At 43.7% G+C, this 25,351-nt stretch overlaps 1 protein-coding gene across 1 annotated transcript in view; it reads left to right on the top strand.

Annotated features, from left to right (window-relative positions):
• MYO10 (myosin X) overlaps positions 1 to 25,351 on the top strand; it is a 165,240-nt gene that overhangs the window by 56,747 nt on the left and 83,142 nt on the right. The window contains exon 3 of the mRNA XM_063400355.1: positions 15,454 to 15,612. Within this exon, the coding sequence (XP_063256425.1) occupies positions 15,454 to 15,612 (159 nt within the window). The remainder of the gene's footprint in view (positions 1 to 15,453; positions 15,613 to 25,351) is intronic.

The raw sequence follows: 25,351 nt of genomic DNA, 5'->3' as shown, positions 1-25,351 counted from the left end.
CCAGCACTGCCATTGCTTGAATCATGTTAGGTCAGTACTCTCAGGGAGAAGTGGCATTAGCTCAGGTAGGTAAATTAAATGGTTCTTTAATGCATCCTTTGCCTTCTAAGCTGATGCTGTTTGTTCTGTAGGAGGATTTTTCAGTGTCATAGCTTGTATGCTGTACTGCAGTAGGCTCAGGCAAGTATACCCATTAAGTAAGTTACATGGAAAAAAACCACTCAGACCAACTCTGCATTTTTTTTCTTTTACATCCCTTGCATCAGAACTTGCCTTTTTTCTAATGAGGAGAAAAAAAAAGAGAAAATGAGAAAAACTAAAGTCCTTGCTCATCTTGCATTCCACCAGAAATCATAATGAACAACATAAGGAACTTTGCAGACAATTGGAAATTTATGGTGAATAATTCTAGCATTTAAAGTAATAAGGACTGGGCTGTAAAAAGCCAGACAACCCATACAGCCCCCAGTGTCCATCAGTGCAGGGCATTAGGACTCACACCTGCCTGGGCTTATCTGCCATCAGGTCAGCTCTGTCCTGGGTGGCCATACAGCTTCATTCCCTGTTCTGCAAGCCTGTTTTACGTTCAGGCCTATGCACTGAAAATGTCTGTTACAAAGAGAACTGGTTGGTGTCCCAGCAGGGAGATTGCACCCTCGATGAGACTGTGTATCTATAAGCTGAACCTGTCTTGGGAGGTGACAGGAGTCACATCTTTAGGGGAAGAGAACATTGAAAAGGCAGCCTTTTCTTGGTAGCAGAGAGCTTTAAAGCTGAATTCTAGGATGTGTATGTATCAGAAAACACAGTAAAATAAACTTCTTTGAGTTATGAGGGTAGCCTGGAAAGGTAAGTAGAGGACAACACTATTCGCTAGTATACGAGATTGCCATGTCTATGTGTCTCTCACAACCTTTCCTCCATTGCAAGCAATCAGAAAAGGTGGTCCAGTTTTGATCTGTCTGTTCTAATTTGTTTGTAGTAACATGTTAAGGTAATCTCACGGTATTTCATGTTGGACTTCTGGCTAACTCTCGTTTTAAAGAAAATAAACTGCAGCTTTTACAGCTTCATGTGCTTGAGGTTTGTCAAAGCAAATTCAAAAACAAACAGCGGTATCCTTACAAAGACAGAAAAGTACTGGTGTATTTTTCTTTGCAGCAACAGTTTGGGTTTTTCTTTCCAACGCTATAAACATTATGGTTATGTGTAAAGCTACCAAGTAATTCTCTGAATATAAGACATCTTTGTTGTCTGTCTCCATAATTCTGACACAACTACTGAAGCAGTACTGTCCTTATTTGGGGTGGAAGAAATAGTGCTGTGAATTACTCTTTGCTGGTGTCTTGGGAACCAGTTGCAATTGGGCTTCTCCAACATACACATACATGGTATCTGGGATGTGATTCAGCTGTGGTTTTCAAATGTATGACAGGCAAGCTGTGGAAAATAAAAACGCACACCTTTTAATAAGGAGAGGCACCTTCATGTGTGTTCTGTTTGCCCTTTTGCTTCTTGCAGGGCAGGAGTTTTATAGTTCAAATGCAAACCAGCCAGTTTATATGCAGATCTTATGGGAGTAACGTACAGAACAGTCTCTCAAACTTTTACAGCCAAGAGCAACTTCTTTCTCTTATCTGCATATAGTGCACATTCTCAAACATGAAGCAATATCTGTGCCATGCAATAAGACTTCTGACATGGCTTTGAAAAGTATTGCATCTCTCAACCACTCCATCTGCCCATATCTGTGGATTCATGCCCCGCAATGAACGATTGGTGCCCCTGTCTCCTCGCCAAGTTCTAGCAGTGCCCTTGTCCTTCTCTTTAGGAAGCCTGCCACAGGAATATGACCAAGACAACCTATATTCAGACCTTCTATAATTTCTTTTATTTTTTAAAAGATTTTGCATTTAACATCCACAGGCTTTTCTCAAGTGCAATGAAAGGAGATTCTTACCTACACAATAACAGAAAATGAACAGTATTATATACAATATTTTCCCTAAGGATGTAAGAAAGGGGAACTTGTAGCAACTCTTAAGACAGAAAGAAGGAAAGCTGTTTTAAGCTGTTCTATGAATTCTTGGGCTCCTGGGCCTGGTATATTTGTCTATGCTCCTTGTAATATTATCAAGCAAAAGAATGTAATATTGTTTTTCCCCAAACTAGACATATTAAAATTTAGAAGTGTTTTCATATTTGTACGTACAAAAATCTCCAAGAGGTCTTTGTACTAGACACTGTAAAACTTTATAGCAAAGAGGTAGGGTTTTTTCCTAAAAAGGTTTCAGTCAAAGAAAGAGCCCACTCTGGCATTCCTAACAATGTATGCTTTATTTGAGTAATAATCAAATTTACTAGTATGCCTTTGAGAGAGCCTAAGTAATTGGTACCTGACTGTGCAATCAGTCTGAGTAATGCTCCTGCATCAGCCAGGGGTGCACTGTGCAACTTCAGTGCAACTTAGAAGGTGACTGTGCTGCTTTAAATAAGCAATTTCTCTTTTTCATTTTTTTTTCAAGATTCTGATCTAAAGGATAAATACGCATTTATGCCCTTTCCCTTATTTCTGCAGCTTTTCAAAACAAGACACAGTAGGGTTTATTTATTTTTTAAATGCATGTGTTGCCTTTTTTTTCTTTTTTTCTTTTTTTTTTACTCCACTGCTTCCATCTCTCTTCACTGTGGTTTCATGATTGGACCATTGTCCAATATTCAGCTGGTTTTGTTCATCTTAAATCAGAGCAGTTGTTGGACAGGGGAGGCCTGGAAAACTTTGGTCAGGCAGTGTTGCCTCCTAAATGTAAATGAAAATATCATAAATGACCTGTCAGGGGCATTCTGACCCCTCTGACTCAGTGAAGGCTGGCATGTGGCTGCAGGGACCCTCCAACTCCAGCTCTCCAGCTGCATGTGGGTCTGAGGGCTCTCAGTTGACAGGGACCCGCTGGGCTCTCGGGGTGTGGATCTGGGTTTCACGTTTGTCATGAAAAAGGCTTAACCGCCTTGGCTGCTATCTTAGCATACGTGCAGCCTGGTTTCGTGCTTGTCCAAACCTGTTTTGTTCTTCCTGGCAGCAGACTCTCCTGTTGCTTCAGCTAACAGTGCTGGGAAGGTTGGGGGGGGGTGGGGGTTGGAGAGCCCGTCCCCATTGTGTGGGTTTGGGACGTTTTGGATTTCCTTGCTGAACGCTGTTGGGGCTCTCTAAGACAGTTCAGCCTAACATGTTGGTGGGCACCCTGTTGTGAGGATAACATGCAAACATGAGAGCCCTGAGAGTACTGAAGCTTTGACCTTTGCTGTGTGGCACAGCTAGCAGGGGGCCTGGGTAACTTTTTAGGAAGAATTCCTGGTTGAAGAGAGTGAAACAAAGCCCTGCTGCAACAGGCTGGCTGACCAGTAGCAATGACCCACAGTGCTTCTCCAGGAACTGTCAGTGGTCATCTGCTGGAGACTGCTGCGGTTGTCTAAGCACTCTGGTCCTGGAGAAAAGTAAGATTCCAAGGGCAGACTGTACTCCATGGAACTGTAAAATAAGATGGTTTTGTGTGTTTTTGAAAATAATGTTTATCATAATTTTTGGTGCTGAGATCTCCTTGATTAGTTAACCTATCAGAATATATTACTAAGAGAAGCCCAAGTTTTTGCTCACTGTGTAGAAATTCAAAATTATTCCAGCTTCTTCCTCCTTTCTCCCACCTTTCACCTGTCAGTTACTATTTTTGCCAAGTTGCCTGAGCTGCGGTAGGAGCAGTGGGACCCTGTGCCCTCTGCAGTGACCCGTGGTTGTCTGCTGGCAGGGAGGCAAGGTCCCTTGCTCCTTCCCTCTGCACACACAGAGTCTTTTGTCATGGTCCTGCTAGCAGGGCATGTGAGAGCAGTGCCTCCCGGGAGGGATTATTGCATATTATTGTTGCAGACTTGGGCAGCCAACCCTGCAGTAATCAGACACTGGCAGGTTGCTAGCCACAGAAACAGCACTGTGGACCGGGCTGTTGAGGTTCAGTGTCTGAGCCTCTGAGAAGAGGGGTCACTGGGGTGCAGGGCTGAAGCTGATCTTCTCTTTAGCTCTGGCAAAGCTAGTAAATCCATGCCTGCTGCATGAAGCTTTCTGCTGTCCCTCTCACCCCTGTTGGCACTGCTACGGGCTGTAGTGAGCTTCCCTGCGGGGCCCCAGGGAGGTCAGCAGGAAAGCTGAGTGAATGATCAATCCCTTCCTAGACCCAGGCTAGTCCCATACATGGGCTGCCAGTGCCTCTGGACCACATCTGCTGGGGTCCTGGTTAACACACATGGGTAGGAGGAAGCTGTACTCATGCTGTGAGGTTCAGTTCCAGCCTAGGCTGTGAGACAGGGCTAAAGCTGCTTCTGTCCCAAGATGAGCCATGGTTATGAACGACACTGGCTAATTCTGAGTGTGGATAAACCACCTGCACTTACATGTTTTATTTGACAGTGTTTCCATGCTAGCAAAAAAATAATTTGTTGATCTTTAGGGCACCTTCTCAGGCAGGGGAAACTGTGCTGTTGTGAGACCCAGGGCTGACTTGGGTAGATTAAAAGGCAGCTTTGGACACCTGCTGAGAGCTGGTCTGTCGCTGCCTACAGTATAATTACAATTACCTCTGCATGTCAGAACCAGGCACATAAGTAAGAAGAGGTCACCTCCTCCTGCGGTTGTTTAAGGGCACCTTCCATTATCTTAGGTCAGAACTGGAAAAAATCCCAGTTGCTGTTCAGCTGAATTAATGGCTGTAGTGACAGAGGGAGTGGCTTTGATGTTTCTCCTCAGACAGCATTTTCCTGAAAGAGTGATGAATTGTTTTCAGATCAGCACACATGGTAAAAGTCAACTTTGAAATGGCATAGCCTTGTTGACTAGGCTGCTTCAGAAACTGTACTGCATGTTTAGGTTTGTGGAAAATGCCCAATATTTCATGTTCACTTGCCCATAATTCTGCTTTGAGCATTCTCCATTGTGTGTTATGGCTCATCATGTCCATATTTGTTTTCATGGACAGATGTTCTTAGGAGCTTACCATTTTCAGGGCTTCAGTTCCTTCCTTTTCCACCTCCTGCCCTCTCTCTGCTCCCCACAGTGTAAGTTACCATTGTACACCTGCAAGTTTTGGGGGAAGGAAAGCTGGCTAGACTGTTACCTTGTTAAAGGACCGCTTTGAGCTGTAGATAAAATATGCCCTTGGCTGTCTTCCTAGCAGTACAGCTGTGTCAAAACCTCTCACCGCAGGTAACCTGCAGGAACAGCAGGTAGTAAATGCTGTCTTAATGAAAAGCCCCCCTGATCCTTTAAAGATGAGAAAAGAGTGAGTGAGGGGCTGATATTCATGCCAGGGTTGTACCCAGTTCTTATTTTCTGGGCTTTAGCAACAGTAAGTGGTGCCAGGGGTGTGGGCAGGAGTATGGCATGCCAGTAAAGGGGAGAGGTTGGTTAGTCTTTACAAGGTAATTAGGGATACTGTAGAAATGCCATTTTGTAATACTGTAGAAAGACAGATTAAAAGTTAACTTTAAAAAGAAATATAAAAGGGCTTTTTATTTGCTAAAACAAATAATTCATGCTTCAATTTGGACTTGAGCCTTTCACAAGCGGAAATTACATGAAGTGTGTGTGTGAGGGGTTAGGTTAGATATTAGGGGTAGGATCTTCACCCAGAGGGTGGTTGGGCACTTTACCAGGCTTCCCAGGGAAATGGTCATGGCAGCAAGCCTGACAGAGTTCAAGGAGCATCTGGATAATGCTGCTAGTCACGTGGTGTAGTTTTAGGTAGTTCTGCAAGGAGCAGGGAGCTGGACTCTGTGATCCTTAAGGATCCCTCTCAACTTGAGGTAGTCTGTGATCTGTGCAAAATCCTACAGAGCTTTGTACCATCTCTCATTCAGATTTTTTATTCTTGTAACATAAAGACAATAAAACCCTAAAACAATTTTTTAACAAGCAAATATGAGGGTAGACCCTTATCTAAGTTTCACTGAAGTGGGTTCAAAAGGACTTGAAAATGAATCCTCAAAGATAATTTCAAGCTCCACCAGTTCACTCTTGTGTCAATCTCTTGCCTATTCTGCTTCTCTGGAAACGGGTCAATATGTAAAGATTTAAAAGGCATTTCTTTAAATTAAGGCAGGAAGGTCCTATAGGAGCAGGCACTTTGCTGTTGTGAACCAAAGGTTGTTTGATTAAAATCTGAGTACAATCAAATATTGCTGCTGTGAGGCATACAGTACCTAGACTAGCAGAAATCAAGCCAAGATTTGGAGAAATTAAAAAAAAATAACTCAGGGAAACATAAATTGAGAGTTTTACAGTTAAAAGTTATCAGGAGATCTAAAAGCTGAGATTCCATGTTTATGGGCTTCCTCTATACGTATGGAAGTTGTCATGTCTTTAATTCACAAATAGCTTTAAAAATAGTCCGTGCAGAGGGGATTTTCTTGCCCTCAGCACTGGACTCATGACTAATGCCTGTCAGTATCCTATTCTTGCTCTATATTATTTTATTGCTCCAATGTATTTGGGGTGTCTCACATGACATTGACACCCCAGTTTCAAGTAGAGCATTAATTTGTTGTCTGACAACCCTTTTGTGTTTCCTGTGACATTTAGGTCCTCCCTTGGGTGTGGGCAGAACAGACCAGTTGACTGACAGCTGGACTGAGGTGCACCTCTGGCAGTGTTTCAGGGACTGGAGATTTTGAATTCAAAATGAAATGCATGTGTGGGTTGGAAAGCAAGTTCTTGCCTTGACAGCTGGGACAGGGTGGTTCCAAAGGAACAGATCTCCCTGTGGGGAGGTGATGGACAGGAGAGGGCACTATGAGAGAAACAGGGACCATAATGGCAAGAGGCAGAGATGTGGAGGAGGGAGGAGAAATGACTGGAAATAGGGGAGGTTTGCAAGAGGAATGCAGTGGTGGAGTTGGTGGTGGAAAGCCCTGGAGGAGAGGCATGCTTTGCACTGTTGTCAGTGGTGTAAGACCTGCAGGAGAGGAAGGTGTGAGCGAATTTGGTCTGGGAGGTTACTGCTCGAGCCTCTGTGGGTGGTGTCTTTCAGGATGGAGGTAACAGGGTTGTAAGACCTTGCAGTCCTCCCTGTCTGGTGCATTGATGTGGGAGTCCACTGGATCATGCTGCCAGCAGCCAAGTGCAGTCTGTGCTGGCACTTCTCCAGCTTGACTCCTGGCCATGTTGGTTGTCTCACGGCTGGCATGAGGGTGGCCCTGGCACTGGAGTGCCATCACTGGGTGATCCTGCAGGTCTGCCAGCTCCTGGCACCCAGCCAGTGCTGGGTGAGAGAGCAAAACCTTTGGTGCCTGGCTGCATCTGACCAGAGCTGAGGGGTTGGTTGCTCCCTGGTAGGAGGGACGAAGGAAACCTAAGTCCTAAATTGTCTCAGCACATGGAAATTTGCCGTGAAGACCATCCATTTCTGTGGAAAAACCTTTCTTCTGGGTCTGTTTTCTTTTTAGACCCTCCCAGCCCTCTGCAGCAGCAGCCTTGCAGGGGAGGAGCACCCCAGCCCGGTGGCTGTGATCCCCCTGTGCACGGGGGACCAGCTTGCACTGGATCAATGCAAGGACCTTTCATCCATTACAGCTGGTGTTGTGGCAGAGCCTCCTTGGTTTTGGCAATAATACAGTGGTGATAAATGCCAGAAACTTTCCTGATGGGAAGTTCCTACCAGGCAGCTGTGCCTGGCAGCAGCTCCCTAGGTAACTCCCCTGTGCATGACTTCATGCAGGTGGGACAATTCCTACAGGGTTTGGGCACCATTGGCACCCACAGGCTATGGGGGCTGCACCAGCAGCCCAGGCAGGGTCAGTTCATGTAAAGGGTTGAGAAGAATGTAGAGGGATGAGGCCAAAAGGCTCACAGTGGCATTGCTGGGGTTTTGTTTGGAATCCGGAGAACATCGCTGGAGTATCGCCTCCTCTGGCAAGCCTTCATTTGGGACAAGGCTTGCTCTGCAGGGATGTTCCTCTAGAGTTCCAACTCCCATAGAAACATTGCCTCTGATTTCACTGCTGTGGAGTACACACAGGCTGCTCCTATTCTAGTTTTGGAGACACTCCAGTCAGCTATCTGCAGGGCTTTTTCCTTTTTTATTTTGTTCTTAGAAAAAAGACCTATTGAGATTAATTGCTTTATGTCTCAAAAAAGCTGGTATAATTTGTAGGCCGCTTATTGACCATAGTTGTTCCACTTCTTGATAGTGAGGCATATTATTCAAATTCGGCTTTGTTCGTTCAATTGAAAATAGTCATTGTTTATTTCTCTGATTCACAGAATAAATACAAATTTGAAACTGAAAGTTTCACTTGAGCAGTAACTAATGTTGAGAGGAAAGCTAATGCTCTCAGTGCCTGGCATTGTCCGTAGACACACTTTTCCATTGTGTGGAAAATGATAGATGAAGGGTAGGAGTTTTTAGTTTTCTGGTCTTCTTCCTGTGAAGACCATCAGTTTTCACCCCCTTGACCTTTGAGCTAGTTAAGGAGATGTGTACTGAAGGCAAAAGGAGTGATCACCATTACCTCTGTTTACTGGTTGCTCCTTAGAGTAACACTGATTTGGGAGTGCCTTTGGTGGGGTGTCCTGACACAGATGGCGATTGAAGCCATGGGGAACGGGGGCCCAGACCTTCTGTTTTTCTGCTACAAGACAGGGTGTGCTCTCTGCCATGTGCAGGTCAGAGCCTCCTCGCTGGGTTTCTGTGTGGCCAGAGCTGGTCAGACCTTGCTGCTGACTGGCCGCCTGTCAGGGAGCTGGAGACACGTGCTGGGGTACGTGTCCTGTGTCCTGCCCTGGGACTGCTTCACTCAGTCCAGCACTGTGTGAAAGCTTGCACAGCTGCAATTCTCTCACTTCTTTGTTCACAAACGGAAAGGAGCACTTTTGCGTGGTGAAGAAGGTGCTGGTGACATGTGAGGGATGTTCCATATTTTCTGTAGTACTGCAGTCGCAGTATTTATAGGTGGGCTTCTTAAACTTTGAGGTTTGTGGTGTCCACAGGTGCTGTAAGTTATACATGGTCACTTGGGAAGAAAGTTAAAGATGCACCTTTTTGTTTTTTCCTTTTAAGAATTATATGGACTGCCTAGAGGCTTAGCTTGCAGTAGTGTAATCTAGGTAAAATGGATGTGTTTAGTTCAAATTAAATTTCTTAATTGTCTGTGTAGGGAAGCCCAGTGGAAGGGGTCATAAGTGTTGAACCTGTAATTAGAAACTTGTTTATACTTGATGGCAGAGCTTGTCTATGAATGGAAATGGTTCAGAGAGTGAAGTAAATTTGAAATACCTCTCGTGGAATAGGCATTACGTGGGAAGTGTTGATCAGACAAGACTGTTGACAGTGGTCAGCACATAGAGGAACAACAAAGAGGCACAATTTAGTGGGTTGCTGAGCTCTGCTGTGGCACTGACCAGGGCTGTCATCTTGGCAGCATGCTTCCCTTCCTGGTGGAGCTTGGAAGCAGGAACGGATATTCCGTGTGGGTGTGAGAACCTGAAAGTTGTAGTAGGAAAGGCATTCAGGGAGGTGCTGCAAGTGATCACTGGTGCTGTCCCTGCTGGAGGCTGGGGAGAGGGTGAGGAAGGCTTCAGGGCAGGCTCCCAGCACTTGAGCCTGGGAGCAGCTACTGACACCGGTGTCCCAGGTCCCAATGAGTCTGAGAAGGGATGTGGAATGGGGACTGAGAGGAAGGGTTTGGAAAGGGGTTGGTTGATAGGACAAAACAAAGAGTGAAAATGGCAGCAACCAAAGTGAGCAGAGGGTAAGGATAAAATGAAGAATTACCACAGCTTACAGGGTGTGTGTCACTCAACTGACTGGGTAGGTACAGTGATGTGCAAAGCGGTCATTTAGACATATTCCACTAGAAATCAAGATTAACATCTATCAGGCAAGAGAGACCAGGGAGTGCAGTGCTTTGCAACACAGAAGGGGGAGAATTTTATAAAACAGGTGGGAAATAGGCTGATTCTCAGTTGATCTGTTTATGGGATAGTTGCTTGATGAAAAGGCCAGAAAGTCATAGATAGCAGATTGGTAATAATTTTTTCCTCACATCACTAAATGTTTTACATAAAATTATTTAATTTTCTTCCACAGTTTCATAGGTAAGAAACTTCATTGTGTAGTTTTCTGTTTACTTTGATTGAGATTGAATTACCTTACATCAAAGCAAACCTTGGGCCTTGGTACATCTTGTTGTCTGAAAGATTATTTTGGAACAATACAGTGGGTGTCTAAGATCAACTGTTACAGAAAAATAGTAAATCACTGGACAAAAACATTACTTGGGTTGTACTCTTGTAATAACTAACTGTAGAATTTTACAGTATCAATAGTTCTGCCTTACATTTGATCTTAACTTACTTTAAATTTATAAGAGAGCATCCTTGTTCTGTATTTTAAGTGTCTAATTAGACAGTAGATCTCTCCAGGAAAAAAGGGTAAACTACTACATTTTTATTTTTGTTTATAATCTCTGGGTCCTTGGGCTTATCATGATTTATTTTTCTCCCTGGAACGCTGCATTCCACAGCTTGTAATGGCCTCTTTTTCTGCTTGGACTCATCTATAAAGACATTTTGTAAGATTTATTGCATTCTTTTAACTTCCAACATGAGGGAAACACAAATGATGATCCTCAGTTCAGACCAACAGCAGAGAATGAGAAAATAATTAATATATTTAAGTGGATGTTTCTCTGTACAGTCCTGTGTTTTGCTGGGCTATGCTCATCTCTGCTGTGGGGTCAGTGACAATAGGCAAAAACATGCCTCAGAAAAAACAGAGGGCACTGATGTCGTGAAAGTCTGAGCCAAGTCCTCTGGAGCTGCTCTGGAGTCATGGATTTTCATGGACATCACAGTAGCCATTGGGATTAAACCTGGGAAGAGTTCACATAGGACAATCCAAGGGACAGCAACAGCAATGCTGTGGGCTTTTCTTTTTGGGTCAATTAGTTTTGCTTTTTGGTGCTTGTGGACTGCCCAGATGCTGTAGCAGCTGGTTTTCTAGTATCACAGGAATTACTGAAAAAAATTGGGTTGTTTGCTTGTATATTTTTATTTTGTAAACCTGTCTCTCAGATGACTTCTGTACAGTAGCTCTTTTTTTTTCGCTTTTCCCGTCCTACTGAATTTTATGTTTACCATATTTTACATTATCCTTCTGGTTATATAGATTTGAGCAACTTAGTTTAAATTGAGTGTGTGACAAAACTCTAATATTTCTGGTTTATGTGCTTGGCTACCAGGATTATCTTCTGTAAGGCCCTGCAGTTTATAGAGTACACCTAGGGTTGACAAAAACAATTCTTGTGCAGGAAAGAGCAGCCGAAGGAGGTTAGTTGCTCCATGTCTGTTACCCCTACCAACAAACACTCTCAGTTTATTGGAACAAGACTGACAACAGGGACGTTTTAAGCTGCATAACCATGCCCAAGCAAGGCAGTACTTGGCATCAGTCAGGCAGTACCAGGTTCAGCATGTGTTATTAATGTGTGGCAGGTGACCAGCTGATGCAGTTGCTGCCCACGTGGTGGGTAATGGGTCACTGTGTAGAGGAGGTTGTTTTAAAATGCTTGCAATATGTGAATTCTTCAGTAGGTGACCTTGCACATTTCAGAGAGCAGTTTCACTAATGATCTAGCTTGTGTCAGGGCTTCCAAGATGCATATGAGCCTACTTCTGCCTTTAAATAAAAATCTCACAGAAATCTCACTAAACCAATGAAGGTTATAATTCAAATACCAACTTGTTGATCAGGAAACTTTTGGAGCAGCTTCTGCCTTCCTCCCATCCACTATGGGTCATCAGCACCAGACTAAAACCTCACCTCCTTGTGAAAAGCATCCTGAGAGATTCAGTTGTGTATGTGCTCCATGCAGGCTGGAAATCTCCAGTGTGACTCGTAGCTTTTGCAAGAAACGGGGATTATGGGGTTTTTTTTGATGTACATAAGCATTTAATTCAGCATTCACTTACACTCAGTTGACTCAGCTGTTGTGAAATCTCTTGATGCCGTTTAATGATCTGGTTCAAGCAGGGATTTTTTAAATGTGGCATCATGTCACAAAATGGCACCATAAGAGAGAAAGCATGTGTACTCTTGTCGTTGAGAGCTGATTTTGATGTACTTTGCTCGTGTTAATAAATTGTATTACAAATTACATCTTTTGTTAAAAGATAATTTCCATTTGATCTTGAGCTTAGGGGTATTTTTTTCAATGCAGAAAGTAATTTTTACATTGTTTTGTGGTATTTCCCTTAAATGGAAAGCTTGAAAGACAACTGGTTTTCTCCCTACACGCCAGATAATTTGTGCAGTCCTCTGTCCATTGGTCCTCTGGCTTTTTAGGCCACTTCTTCATTTGAGTCCCTTTTGGGCATGTTCATCACAGCACTAGTAAGCTGTGGTAGGGACAGCAGGGCAGTTTTGAAGGATCTCCTTTCTTAGTGAAATGCACTTGACTGTTGTTAGTCTGAGTTTGCTGTTTTGTTCTATATTTCTTAAGCTTGTTCTTTTTTGTCATTGTTCTTTGCATTGGTTCATCCTCTCAACCTCTAATTTTCCTGTCCAGAATAACATTCAGAGTTCTTATTTTGCATGCTGTCTCTTTAAGGTTTAATTGAGAGTTTTCCATGTATTCAGCATGTTTGTTATCTTGAAACATTTATATCTAGAAAGGAAAGAAGTTTTTGCTGAATTCTCATGTAGCCTTGTCTTAAATCTTACTCTAATTTCCTGCATATTTCACTTGACCTTCCAGAAATGCTGGGAGGGTCCTTGAGGATGGATGTTCCTACACTCTGCCAACAGGGTCCTCTTGAAGTTCAGGAGCCAACTTGGTCATCTTCCTGTTCTTTGTGCTGACCCTGCAGAGTTGCTCTGGGTTCCTATTTCCTGAGGATTTCAAGTGCTGTAATATTTCATAACATAATCTTCTAGTTAGTAATGATAAAGTTCAAGGTAGTTTTCCATGTCCTTATTGTAATAAAGGTGTGATTCAAGATGAAATAAAACAAAGCAGGCCTTTCAGAGCTTGAGCAGCAGGGCTGCAAAAAGCCCATTTTAAGGAGATGAGGTCTGTACATGTGATCCTGCAGCCCTCTCTCACGACTTCAGTCTTGTTAGATGAGTTTGATCAAGTGTTACAGAGCCTTTAAGAAATCTGAGGGATACATGGTTCTGGCAAAAATTAAAAATAAAGGAAAGGTAGCTACCCAGTTTTCAAGAAGAGCTCCTTCTCCTTTCTTATTTGGGTGGCAGCCATTATTAGAATTTGGTGTGTTTTCTAGCCAAGGGATGCACAGAGCTCACAGTAAAAGTTCCTCACCCAAACAAGAAGGCACTGTGTGGCAGAGATGGAAGTATTAGAACAACTAGACTGAAGAAGAGAAAATGGTGAGTTTGAGTGGGAAGGGTGAATCTACAGAGACCATCTTCTGTAGTGCTGCCATATGCAACTCATTTGTCATGTTGCTTCTCTTGGTGTTGGTCTGTGAATTCTTTACATTAATGGACCTGGTGAGTGATGTATGGGGTGCTCTGCCTACTCTACTAACCTGTGCACCACTCATCAAAGGATAGACATCACAAATATGGAGATTATCCTCCTAGAAGTGATATTTTGCTTCCTTTCCATGTTCACATGAGATGCACTCACAGGATTTGTGTCATCCCTCTTTGGTTTACTAATTCTCTCACTGAGTCTGTTTTTCTGTGTCCAGGATGACACATAGCCTCTGTTAAGTTGCTTACTTTTCTAGGATTTGCTCTCCTTATAGCCCTTCTATTTCCAAATCCCTCAGCTTGTGGTATTTTTGTTCTACAGTATGACCTTTGAGTTTTCCTTTACGGTTCTTCTGACTAGGAACTGCAGTTTATAACTTTTGAGATGCAATTATCTCTAATTCCACTTACGGTTTGTGTGGTTAGTCTTGGGACTGCTAACACAGTTTTCAGCCCCAAAAGGTTTTGCTATCAGTTGATGCTCTTCATATTCATTCTGTGTATTAGATGTTCTGTCTGGACCACATGCTCCTACAAGTCTCTGCTTTCTCCATCTTGGCAGGGCTCCTCTGCCCTGTACAAATCCTTGTCCTGTCATCCTTACGGTTCTTTACTGCAAAAGAAAGCTCTCATCTCTCCATATCTGTCTTTTGTCTGTCTGTCTGGATGGCCTCCTACAATGTCACTTGTTCAGTCTTTCATTGAAACACACATCAGGTTTTATGGTGAAAACCCTCTGAGGGGTTTCCTCCTCCTGCACAGAGGTGACCCCCAGGCACAGCATGACCCCCAGCCTGCAGCAGCATTCCCACAGAGCTCGCTGGTGCTCAGCTGACAGTTGTGGCTCTGCTTCTGTTGGCTTCATAAATACTATTTTAAAGGATTTTGGAAGGGTTTGGGGTTTTTCTGATGTTCCACATCAGTATTCCCACAAAGTATTTGCATTAATTCCATGCTCTGACCTTTTAACACTGAAATGGCGCCATTAGCAGGGACAGTGTTGTCTGAGAAGCGTTGGCCATGGGTGAATGTGGGCATATATCTATACGGATGAGGTGCCAAGAGGTAAATTTGCAGGAAATGGGATGCTGAATTCAAAATCAATTGTTTTGTAGTCTTTGTTGATGTTATTAGTATTCATAACAGTTTAACTATTGAGGATATGTACATCTTCTTGCATATTTGTGGTAGTTTTACAGAAGGTGGATGGAAGTGTGTTCCAACTGAGTATTTATTTTTTTTTAGAGCTTCTGCTGTTTGTTAAGAACTGGCTTCAGAAACTAATCCCAAAAGTCAATTAAGAAATCTGTTGGCTTATTCATTTCTAAATATCTGCTGCACAAAGAACTTAGAATGCATCTATGGATGCTACAGTAATGACTGTTTCCTGACTGGAGAGTTGAATGGAAACATTTGAGTGGATTTCAGATCAAACATATGAACACTTGCAGCCTGTTAGAATGTTAATTTTAATTTGCTGTTTTGCACAGTCAAACGTTTCCTTCTAGAGCAATTTGAGTGTAAGTGGGTTCTACTGTAAGAGGTGGTTTCTTGTTTGGTTGGTTTCGTATTTTTGGGAATGGTTATTGCTTAGTTTATTTTTCTCTTGATAAAGTCTAGCAGTAATGCAGTGTGAAACAAGATTGAATTTGCCCTTAAACAGAAAAAGCCCTTACAGTGCTCAGTGCACTGTCAGTATGTTCTAGTTTCTTATGGCCCATGTAGGTATTTGGGGCTTCAATCAGTGTCAGAGAAACTTTTGGGGAAGGTATCCCTGCCAGGCTATTCTATTTGCAAGTCTGCACACTGATAATAACGATGGGGATATGAATGGGTATGAAAGCTCCATTCTCAGACAGGAGTTTTTGAATGTGTGCTCTGATTCATATTGGTTTTGTTTCCCCTCTTTCAGGTGTTCACTTACAAACAGAGCACGATCACACACCAAAAAGTAACGCCTATGCATCAAACAAGCACAGAGAGCGTGGAAGACATGGCAGCACTTGTAGATCTCCATGAAGGCTCCATCATGCACAACTTATTCCAGCGATATCAGCAAGATAAAATATATGTAAGTTTTTTCTAAAATTAAGAAATATATCCAGAGGGAATGTTTTTGAGTGTCGAAGTGCTGTGTGTGTGCTATCTCCTCTCCTAATACTTTCCAGTTCCTTGTGTAGCCACATAGAACTGAAGCATGCCTCATATAGGGCCTTCTCACCCACAGTGATGGAAGGAGAAGGTAGCTCAGGCTGGACACGCAATCCCTTGGAAATCTTGAAAAAGTGGCATGCTACGTACAATTCTACACTCTCAGTGACAGGGTTGTGTAAAGGACTCTCATTTTCCTCTTCTGCTTTAGACTCTGCCCCAACAACATGTGCTGTTCTATGTCTATGTCAGAGAGGATGTGGTGGAACTTAGCCTCTCACTGCCATCTGAGATCCTGTCAGGCCAAGATCCAATTCTGATCAGCTTCCCCTCTTGTATTGTAGTAGAAAGGTTATTATGAAAGAAGCAGATTGTCAAGATGAGCATTCGTGCTGTTAGATAAAGATAGCTGGAGTTTAGGGTCTATGAGAACAGACAGCTGTTTAGTGGTTTCCAAAACTAGGAAGTAGACCGCAGAGAATTCCTTTTCTTAACTCTATAATGAAGATTTTTATGCCTAGATTTACCTGCTCCTTTAATATTTTCATTAATCTTGAACTAACTAGATACAAATCTCTCCTGAGTCTGGAACTGCACTAAATATGAGAAAGATACCAGGAATATTAGCAGCTACTACAGGTTGCAAAATTGCACTTTTCAGTGGTTCAGTGGTTGGCCATTTTGGCTTGGGTTTTTTGACTAATAATTGCAGAACACAATTTTTGTTTCATCACATGTCTGGGCCCTTGATTTGACTATATACATGCTTCATTTCAAGCTTCATCTACTGAGTTTGGCTGTGGGATTGCATTTTATGGAAATGGTTTGCTCTGGCTCACCCTTGGAAAATGTATGATTTATCCCCAGTCTGTACCCTCCCTGCAGTATCCTGTATCTGTAACCTCATTGGCTGGAGAATGTTACCGCGCCCCTTTGAACCTCTGTGATAAGAATGCCAAGGCAGAAGGCTCTGCCCCTCTTGCCCCTCTACCCCTGGAGGCGTCCGGACGCTCCTCTCTCCTCTCCCCCCCTCCCCCCTCCCCTTCCCCTCTCCCTCAGTGAATAAACCCTCACCTCATCAGCACCCCACCGGCGTCTGAGTCTCCTTGCCTGCAAGCCCGGGAACACCACGAACCAAAAGACCCCGGGGGTCTCCGGGGGGCACTCCCCGGGGACCCCCCCATAAATTTAAACAACAACAGATGGCGCACCAACGTCGGGCAACAGCATCAGCGACCCTGGGGCAAGATGGACCATGGTAACTCCGTTTCTGTGCCGTCTCCGGTGGAGCGGCCGTTCTGGGCCATCGCGGCCCGGGGCGGCCCCTCCCCCACCGCGCAGAGACCTCGTGAGCCACCACGCGGCCGTCCCACCACCGCCGACCAGCCCGGCGCGGGCCCGGGTCCCGGCTCCTTGGGGCCCCGGCCCGCCTCGGCGCTGCGCGGGCTGCGCAGCCCCGCCGGGCGGCGCGGCGTGGGGCCGGCGCGGCTCCGCCACGGCGAGGCTCCAGCGTGAGCCCCGGCGCGGCGGGCCCGCCTCGGTCCGGTGGCGCGGCCCCGGCCCGCCTCGGCTCGGCGGCGCGGGCTGCACGGCAGCGGCGCGGCACCCTCCGGCCCGGCACGGCCCCGGCGGAGGAGCGGCCCCAGCCCAGCGGCCGCGGCGCGGGGCAGTCCCGGCGGAGCCAACACGTGGTCCCGGCCCCGCCGCAGCGCGCGCGGGCCCCAGCACCGGGAGAAGCCGCGCGGACAAGCAGCCCCGGACAGCAGCGAAAGGAACTCAGCCAGACAGCCATCAGAGAAGGAAAAAGCAGTCTTCAGTTGTGCCCAAGCCCCGCACCTTCCAAAACTCGGTTTTGTAAATTGTGTAACCTCCTTCCTTACCCTTACCCCCTCCTCCCCTCGCTGCTCCTTCTCCCTAACCCCCTTTCCCTTAACAAACCCCCGAGAGTTAACCCCTTCCTGCTCAACCCGGCATGGCACAGCTAACACCACGTGCTGCGCTGTGACCGCATGGCCACCATGGCCACGTGCTCTCAGTCCCATCTTCCGCTTTCCAAGTCCCACAAGGTAAACGCTAAGAAACCAAACCCCAAAGCTAAAGTGAATTTGTAATACCAGTTTTGCAGCCTTGTATAATTGTTAATGCTACTTTGATTCCCTTTCCCTGTTTTTCTGCCCCTGTTCCTTGCTGTTCTGGCCAAACAGCAGGGTGTCCCAAACCCCTCCATTTCCTTCCCATCCCCATGAAGTAGTTTTACAATTATGCCTTTCTAGTTTTGTGTGTGTAAATATTGCAGATTCCCCTGTTTTCTAATTTAGAAAGCAGAGGCCTTTTCAGGTCACAAGTGTAGATCCAAGGGAAGCAGTTTTTGAATTGTCTTCTTGTAAGGCGCGATTCAGTAGTGTAGACTATTGAATCTGTAACGCTTTTGGGTTTATGCTGTCCTCAGTTAGTTCTGAGGGTGATTGATAACCTAAATTGGTGTCTGAGAAAGTATTTGACGGTTTTTGTAGTTTTTTTCTTTTGTTTCTCTTTTGATGACCTAAAACTGGGGGTCTTTTGTTTTGGTTGAACCAGTTGGAAAGTGAAAGGAGTAGTTTGGCTCAGATCCGTGAGTGTCGGTGACTTGCTGTTCAGGCCTTACGGGAATTCCGTGACAGATAAATGGCAGCTTGAGTTGATTTAAATTCCTCACTGCCCCTGCCCGGCCCCAATGGGGGAACTGCAGCAGGCCACCTGGAGAATCTGAAGCCGTGTGTGGAGCCCGGGGAACTCCACGTGTTTTCCTGTCCCTGGAATGGGAGCAGAGGTCAGCGCCTCAGCCTAAGCTGGGGGCTGTGGTGGTCTGAAAAGCCAGTTGGAAAAGACTAGACACTATTAGGCCAGTCACGCTGGAAAGGCTCAAACAAATTTGTTAACTTGTTTCAAATCTTGCAATATAAACTCACATAACCCGTCTACTGCAATTACAAGGTCAGAAAAAAGTTCACAGTATAACATAATCCTTACTGCAATTGTATTTGGTTTCATGCTGCAAAACTGTAATTACTGTTTCATTTTTTAAATTGTTAATTGTCATATGTCATATTTCTCTTCTCACATTTTAAAGAAAAAAAGGGTGACTTGTGGGATTGCATTTTATGGAAATGGTTTGCTCTGGCTCACCCTTGGAAAATGTATGATTTATCCCCAGTCTGTACCCTCCCTGCAGTATCCTGTATCTGTAACCTCATTGGCTGGAGAATGTTACCGCGCCCCTTTGAACCTCTGTGATAAGAATGCCAAGGCAGAAGGCTCTGCCCCCTCTTGCCCTCTTCCCCTGGAGGCGTCCGGACGCTCCTCTCTCCTCTCCCCCCCTTCCCCCTCCCCCCTCCCCTTCCCCTCTCCCTCAGTGAATAAACCCTCACCTCCTCAGCATCCCACCGGCGTCTGAAGTCTCCTTGCCTGCCAGCACGGGAACACCACGACCCCAAAGACCCCCGGGGGTCTCCAGGGGGCACTCCCCGGGGACCCCCCATAAATTTAAACAACAACATTTGGCTTCTTTGTTTTTTAAATATTGACATATCTAAGTGAAAAAAATAAACCTTCCCTATATTTAAGATTTGATAAAAGGCTAAAAAGGGCACAGTGAAATACTATTCCTTTGCATATTACCCTAAAAGTGGATAGCATGGGGAATCCTCAATACTGAAGCAGTTATCTTTACATAAGTCTTTATGTATATTTTTTTCTCAAAACAGATGAACTGTTTTACCTTTCAGAAAAATGAGCAAACAAAAAATGAAAAGCCTAAATGAACAATCCTGCCTGTTTGAGGAAAAAACGTACTTGGTAAAAGTTTAGTTTTCTGTCAGTGTTGTTAGATTAGTACATGGTACTCAGTGTGAGTCAAAATTTTAAAAAGTTGTTTCATGATGTGCACTCACATAGAGGACACACCCCCTTTTAAAAAAACATGAGGGTATGAGTGTGATTTTTTTGATGAAGCATAGAACAGCCTTGTTCTGAAGAGACATGTCCTAGCATCTTTCTTAGCTTGTCAAGGCAAGTTTAGGGTGTTCTGATCCTTGGTGCTTAGTGCGGTGTACGTTTCTAGACAAACAGGTTTGTGTGCTGTTGATGATGACAGATCTGCAGTTGCTACTGACTGTGCATTGTCCCTTCAGTTTTGCTAATTTAACTGCTTACTCTTTTGAATCCACCTGAAAAAATGATTGAAAAGGTGGTTGGAAAAAAAACTTGTGTTTTGAGATGCAAATGAAAACCTCTCTGTTGCTCTCTATGTGTAACCAGGACCTCACTATAGAAGCTATATATCTTCTTTTTTCTAACCTCACTGGTACCCCTACTGCAGCAATAGTAGTCTTTTAGCAGGAAAGGGCTTCAGGAACAAAAATATCACAAAAAGCTGGTTAGATGTCTTGAGTAATTTCATGAAAGTTGATAAATATAGGAGCATATATTTTAAAAGGGGGTGTTGTCATTGCAAAAGGAGGTCTGTCATTTTAAGCCAAATCTTCTTCACTGTATTGAGCAGTTCAATTATATTTTAATATTTAATGTTAAAAAAAAAAAAAAGACTGAAGATGCATTAAGCTTACCTTTTTTGAAGGTTACTTTGCAGCTGATCATTCAAACTTGCTTGATCATTCTGCTTTGGGACCAAACTAGTTCTAGTACACAACAGTAAAAGCCACTGGAGTTTATGCCAGGAGCCATCAAAATTTTCCAGATTATACATTTGCCTTCTCCCTTAACCGGGAATTGCTTCATCATTGTAGTTCACACATTGTCTCTTGTATCTGCTTCATCACCTTGGCTGTATCTGCCCCTGGTGCATTAGGGATAGATTGGGAAGGCATGTACCGCTCTCCACTGTGGATTTAGGGGCTGGCCATCCCAATGAAAGACTTCTTGCCATCCCCGGATACAAACCACCATCTAATTGCTGTATTGTGGCTTTTACCTCAGTTCTGTGCACCTCCTTGTCCACACCCTAAGTAAGAGAAAGAGATCTGCAAAGGTGTACGCTGTCATTTTCTCAGTTCTGTGCTTGTCGTATTACAAATACATTAGTGTAGTTCTTGAGCATGGCAGGATTTTGTTAGTTTTCTCAGTGGCATTGAGGCCAGGAAACACCTTTTTACCTTCACAAAGAATGCACTTAGCTGGGATTTAAGTTTTGGGGCTTGCTTGTTCACACACACATAAAAATTTTATCAAGTGCAATCAGTTAATTGTAGTGTAAAGTGTATATATTTTCAAAGGTACAGAACAAAGGGAAATTTAAACAGTTACTTTCTCAGAAAGACCATTATTTATGCAGATCTTCCACTCTTACCTTGTGTGTTTTTCTGTATTTGAAGAGATGTTTCTCCAGCAGCGAGCATTTAAATAAATATCTTCAGATGTTTGAGCTCAGTTTAATCTTTCATTTCTTACTAGCATTTTTGTCTCACATACTCATACCCGTGTTCCTAAACTTTTCACTATTTCCTAATTCATACTACAATGTTATTTGCTATGGATGCCAAGTTTTGTCAAACATGTCAGTAACTTTATTTGCTGCTGCCAACAAGTGCAGCTATAAAGGGTCACCAGAGGATTTTCTATATTTCCTGATACCTCTTGGGGAGGGAAGAATATTGACTTAGATTACAGATTATATTCATAGTGTGAATGATGCCTGGCTCTGAACAAAATGAGTTGAGGCTCTCAGCTGAATCTGTGCTGTTTTGAGAAGGTGAATGACAAAATGTTGTTCTTGTTTGTGTGAAACCATCTTTTTCTGTCAGTGTCATGTCTGTTAACATCTTGTGATACATTTTGTGTGAATTTCCGTTCAAGAGTGCGTGCTTTCCCTTTTTGGCCTGTGAGAAGCATAGCCTATACAAGTCCTTTTTTGATTCTTCCAGGCAGGCTGGTAGTGTCTGGGGGTTTTTTTCAGCCTTTGTGATTAATACTGCACTTATTTGAAGGTTTGTTCCATGGTATCACCACGTTTGTTGTCCAGGAAAGGACAAAATTGAGGATGGCAGTGGTATACAGTGCATGGGCTTTCATTGCTACTTCATTTCCCATTTTGTTCCTATTGGGAAAAACAGTGTCTGATCCAGCTGTGGACATCAGCATACAAGGTTTAATGCTCATCTTTGAATGCTCAGATTGGCTTGCATGCTAGACTAGTATGTGGCAAAATATGGAAAGATAAACACTAGTGCTAAAAATGGAAGGTGCCCACATTTGAAAACAGAGCCTTTTGTGAAGGCACTTGGGGGATTTGGTCACCTCTGAAGCGAGGCCATCACAGGGCACATGGTGTGGTAAGGCCAAGTGCTGTGGCAGCCACTCTTGTTGACGTTCAAAGGCAAATTGTTCCCAAGCTGTTGATTCTGGTTTACTTTTAGTTAAGTACACACCGCAGAGCAGACTGGCTCAGCCTTGGAGAGACTGCCATAAACCACAGGGCATGGATTGTGCTGTGAGTCGCAGAAATTATGGTGTTTGGGCTGGCTCTGGGATGAGTTGCAGTTGTCTTGTCTCTGCCAGTGGTTGATTATTGATGCAGGTGAGCGAATTTCAGAAGAGCAGGGTGGACAATGAGAGAGCAGCTTTTGCTGAGGTGAGAGGCAGGCTGGAAATAACTGCAGTATATATTGTGCAGGTCAGTGTAGAGGCTTTCAGCTTCATATCCACCCTCATTTGCACACGTTTGAGCAGTAAACAAGTTTCAAAAACTTTTGATTAGCTTTTTCCTTTGGAATGAAGTTTAGAAGTGCTAGGTGGGCACATTTCCCTTTGAAGCGGTGATGATGATTTGACACATGCCTGTCTGGTTCAGGTGGAGGATGTGCGCCATGCCCAGAGCGGCATTCTGCTTGGGCTGCAGTGTGGTGGTCCCTCGGTCACCCTCCCCTGATGGGGGGGAGAGTGACCTCCAGACTGTCCAACAGTTGGGTGTGGTGTCCAGGAAGGGTGAGGGACAGCACAAACTATTTTTGCTCACTCTCAAATTAGGACTTCAGCTTGCCCGCCAATAATTACAACCATCTGTTATGTTTGCGTGCGTACGTATGAAAAGTTCTGTACCAGCCACGTCGACATGTAATGCTGTACCAGCCACATCCACATCAGAGGGAGGATGATGGTAATTAGGAGCTCAGTTTTCATGGCTAGCTTCCCTTCTCTCTTCAGCTGAAGCAACAAACATAGAATAACTTGGATGAAAAAGCAACATTTATCCGATTTTTGAAAAAGGTGTTAAACTAGAAAAGTTGTCTTTTCCCTGACAAAGTTGTTGCAGAGGTCCTAGTCACTTCATTGTCGAGAATGTTCAGTACTATCTGTTCTTAAAAGGCATTTTCAGTTATTTATGCATTGACTTTTAAATCTATTAGTGTTTATTTACTTAAGCAGCATGTTCAGTTGTAGTTTGTTAAGCTTGCAGTAATTAGATAATTTATCTCCCTCGAAGTCATGAGGGCTCCCAGAGGCAACTAGTTGATGTTTGTGCAGTATTAATCAATAATCACCACAGGGGTTTTTTCAAATTCTGTTTGCAGACGCAGACACTTTAGTATCTAGGTCAGTTGCTCCCTGTGACTTGTTTTCCTGGATTTTTGCATTTTATTTTTTTTCTGAGTACAGTAAAACTCCTTTCGAATCCAGTGCAGTTGCTCTGTACCATGCTATGATGGTCAGCAGGAAGTGTATGTTGCTGCGTGTTACAGGGAGAAAATAGCAGGGCACATTAAAGTCATGGTTGATGTAATGCAGACAGACATAATTCATACACTTCAACTGCACTCCTGCTCAGATGTCCTCTAACACGGACACAAGTTGCAGGTGAAGGCAGAAAAACAAAGGACTATCAGTAGAAGCTAATAGAATCGCAGAATCACTGAGGTTGGAAAGTACCTCCAATGTCTTCAAGGCCAACCTTTGAATGAAAACCACCATAAACACTGCTAAACCATAGTCTGAAAGTGTTTACTAATAGAGACAAAACCTCACGACTGGTTTCTTAAATGGCAAAAGTTGGACACACTCCATGAGGAAACCGATCCTAAAAAGAATGTATATCATGGACTCCTACAATGTCCTGGACAGCTCAGTAGCCTTTGGCCTGTCATGTGCCTTGTTGTAAATAATTGTGGGCCATGGACTTAAAAAACCCCAGACAACGGTACACAGAAACGGTGTCATTAATTAGTACCATAAAACATGTATATAAATATAGTACATGTCCCTAGAACAATTGCACTAGCCCCTAGAAGCATATTTATCCTGGTCTCGTCTGCAATCCAGCTGTGGTTGCACAGTTCCTCTCCAGAGGCATCCAGTGCTGTAGAGCTGTCCCAGGTAACCAGTTTGCAGGATCTGCTCTGTGGTCACTGAGGAAACTGCTGTTTATTTAATTGCTTTGCTTTTACAGTAAAGAAATCTTAAAAGTGTGCTGATGAATCTCAGTGTTTTTCACACCTTCCTGTGCTACTGGGAAGATGGGGAAAATTCTTGCCAGCAGCTCTTTCCCTGGAAGTATGGGGAGCAGAGAATGCTGTTGCTGAGAATGCATGACAAATGTCTATACATAGCTGCTTACCTCCCTAATTAGAATGTTATGCTTGCACACATCAGATAATGTTTTCAAAATGCGGTTCAAAGTGAGTTCCTGTCTCCAAGCATTAATTACAGCTTCCATTTCACATCTGTTGCTAGAGAGCAGCAGACAAAGATCTATAAAAACACAGCAGGCTTTTAATTGGAAATCTAGTGAAATTTATTACTGGTGATTGTTATTTCTAAAGGCTGGTCAGTTATATAGATCAACAATTGTCTACCACAGGCAAATTATCATTATTTATTTATTTATTTATTTTTAAGAATACGTGTTAATGGAGAAACACAGCTGTAATGATATGAGAAGTAAACAAATGCCATCAGTTGGTTAACCAACCTGGCCTTTGACTTCCTCCATTCTGCTTGACTTGTGGAACTGCTAATAGTTGTAGTAACAACAATAAAGAGTTTTTGTCAAAACTTCATCCTCACAAAGTCCTCGACTGAAAATCCTGGGGATTTTAAAGGTGCATATTTTCAGATCTCAGGAAGTGTGTCAGCCTGAGGTCCATGTGGTGATCCATGTGGTACCATTAAAAGAAATGAAGGCTGTGTGTCGCTGAGTACACTGCCACGTATGCCACAGCTACACAAACACTTTGCAGTGTGTGCCCTGGCTACATGTGTGCAATGCCTGCACCAACACGTAAGTTTATATTATGGTTTGCAGCCCATAAGATGTTGTTGGTAACCTACTGGGTGTACCCACTGCAGTAAGGATCTTACCTGCTAGCATCAGTGGGCTGCTCTAGTGAGATGGAAAGGGTAAAGAGGTCAAAGTTTTGCTAAAACTTGAAAGCTCTTTTATTCTGCTCTGTACCAGTCTTTTTTTTCTCAGTTGGTTAGTTGGTTGGTTGGGGAATAAATAATAGATGAACTGGCAACAGGGTCAGTTTCTGTCTGTTGACTTCCATGAATTTTCTATTTATAATACAAAAGCTCTAAGCTGTATTTGATAGTAACTTCATACAGAAAACTGCAAAGTAGAAATCTGTCATCATGTGCATATTTTGTCATTGGTGATGGTATATATTGCT

Source organism: Prinia subflava, chromosome 1 (genome assembly GCF_021018805.1).
Source record: "Prinia subflava isolate CZ2003 ecotype Zambia chromosome 1, Cam_Psub_1.2, whole genome shotgun sequence".
NCBI lineage: Eukaryota > Metazoa > Chordata > Aves > Passeriformes > Cisticolidae > Prinia > Prinia subflava.
Note: the sequence above shows the minus strand (reverse complement) of the source record. Positions and strands in the feature narration are given on the sequence as shown.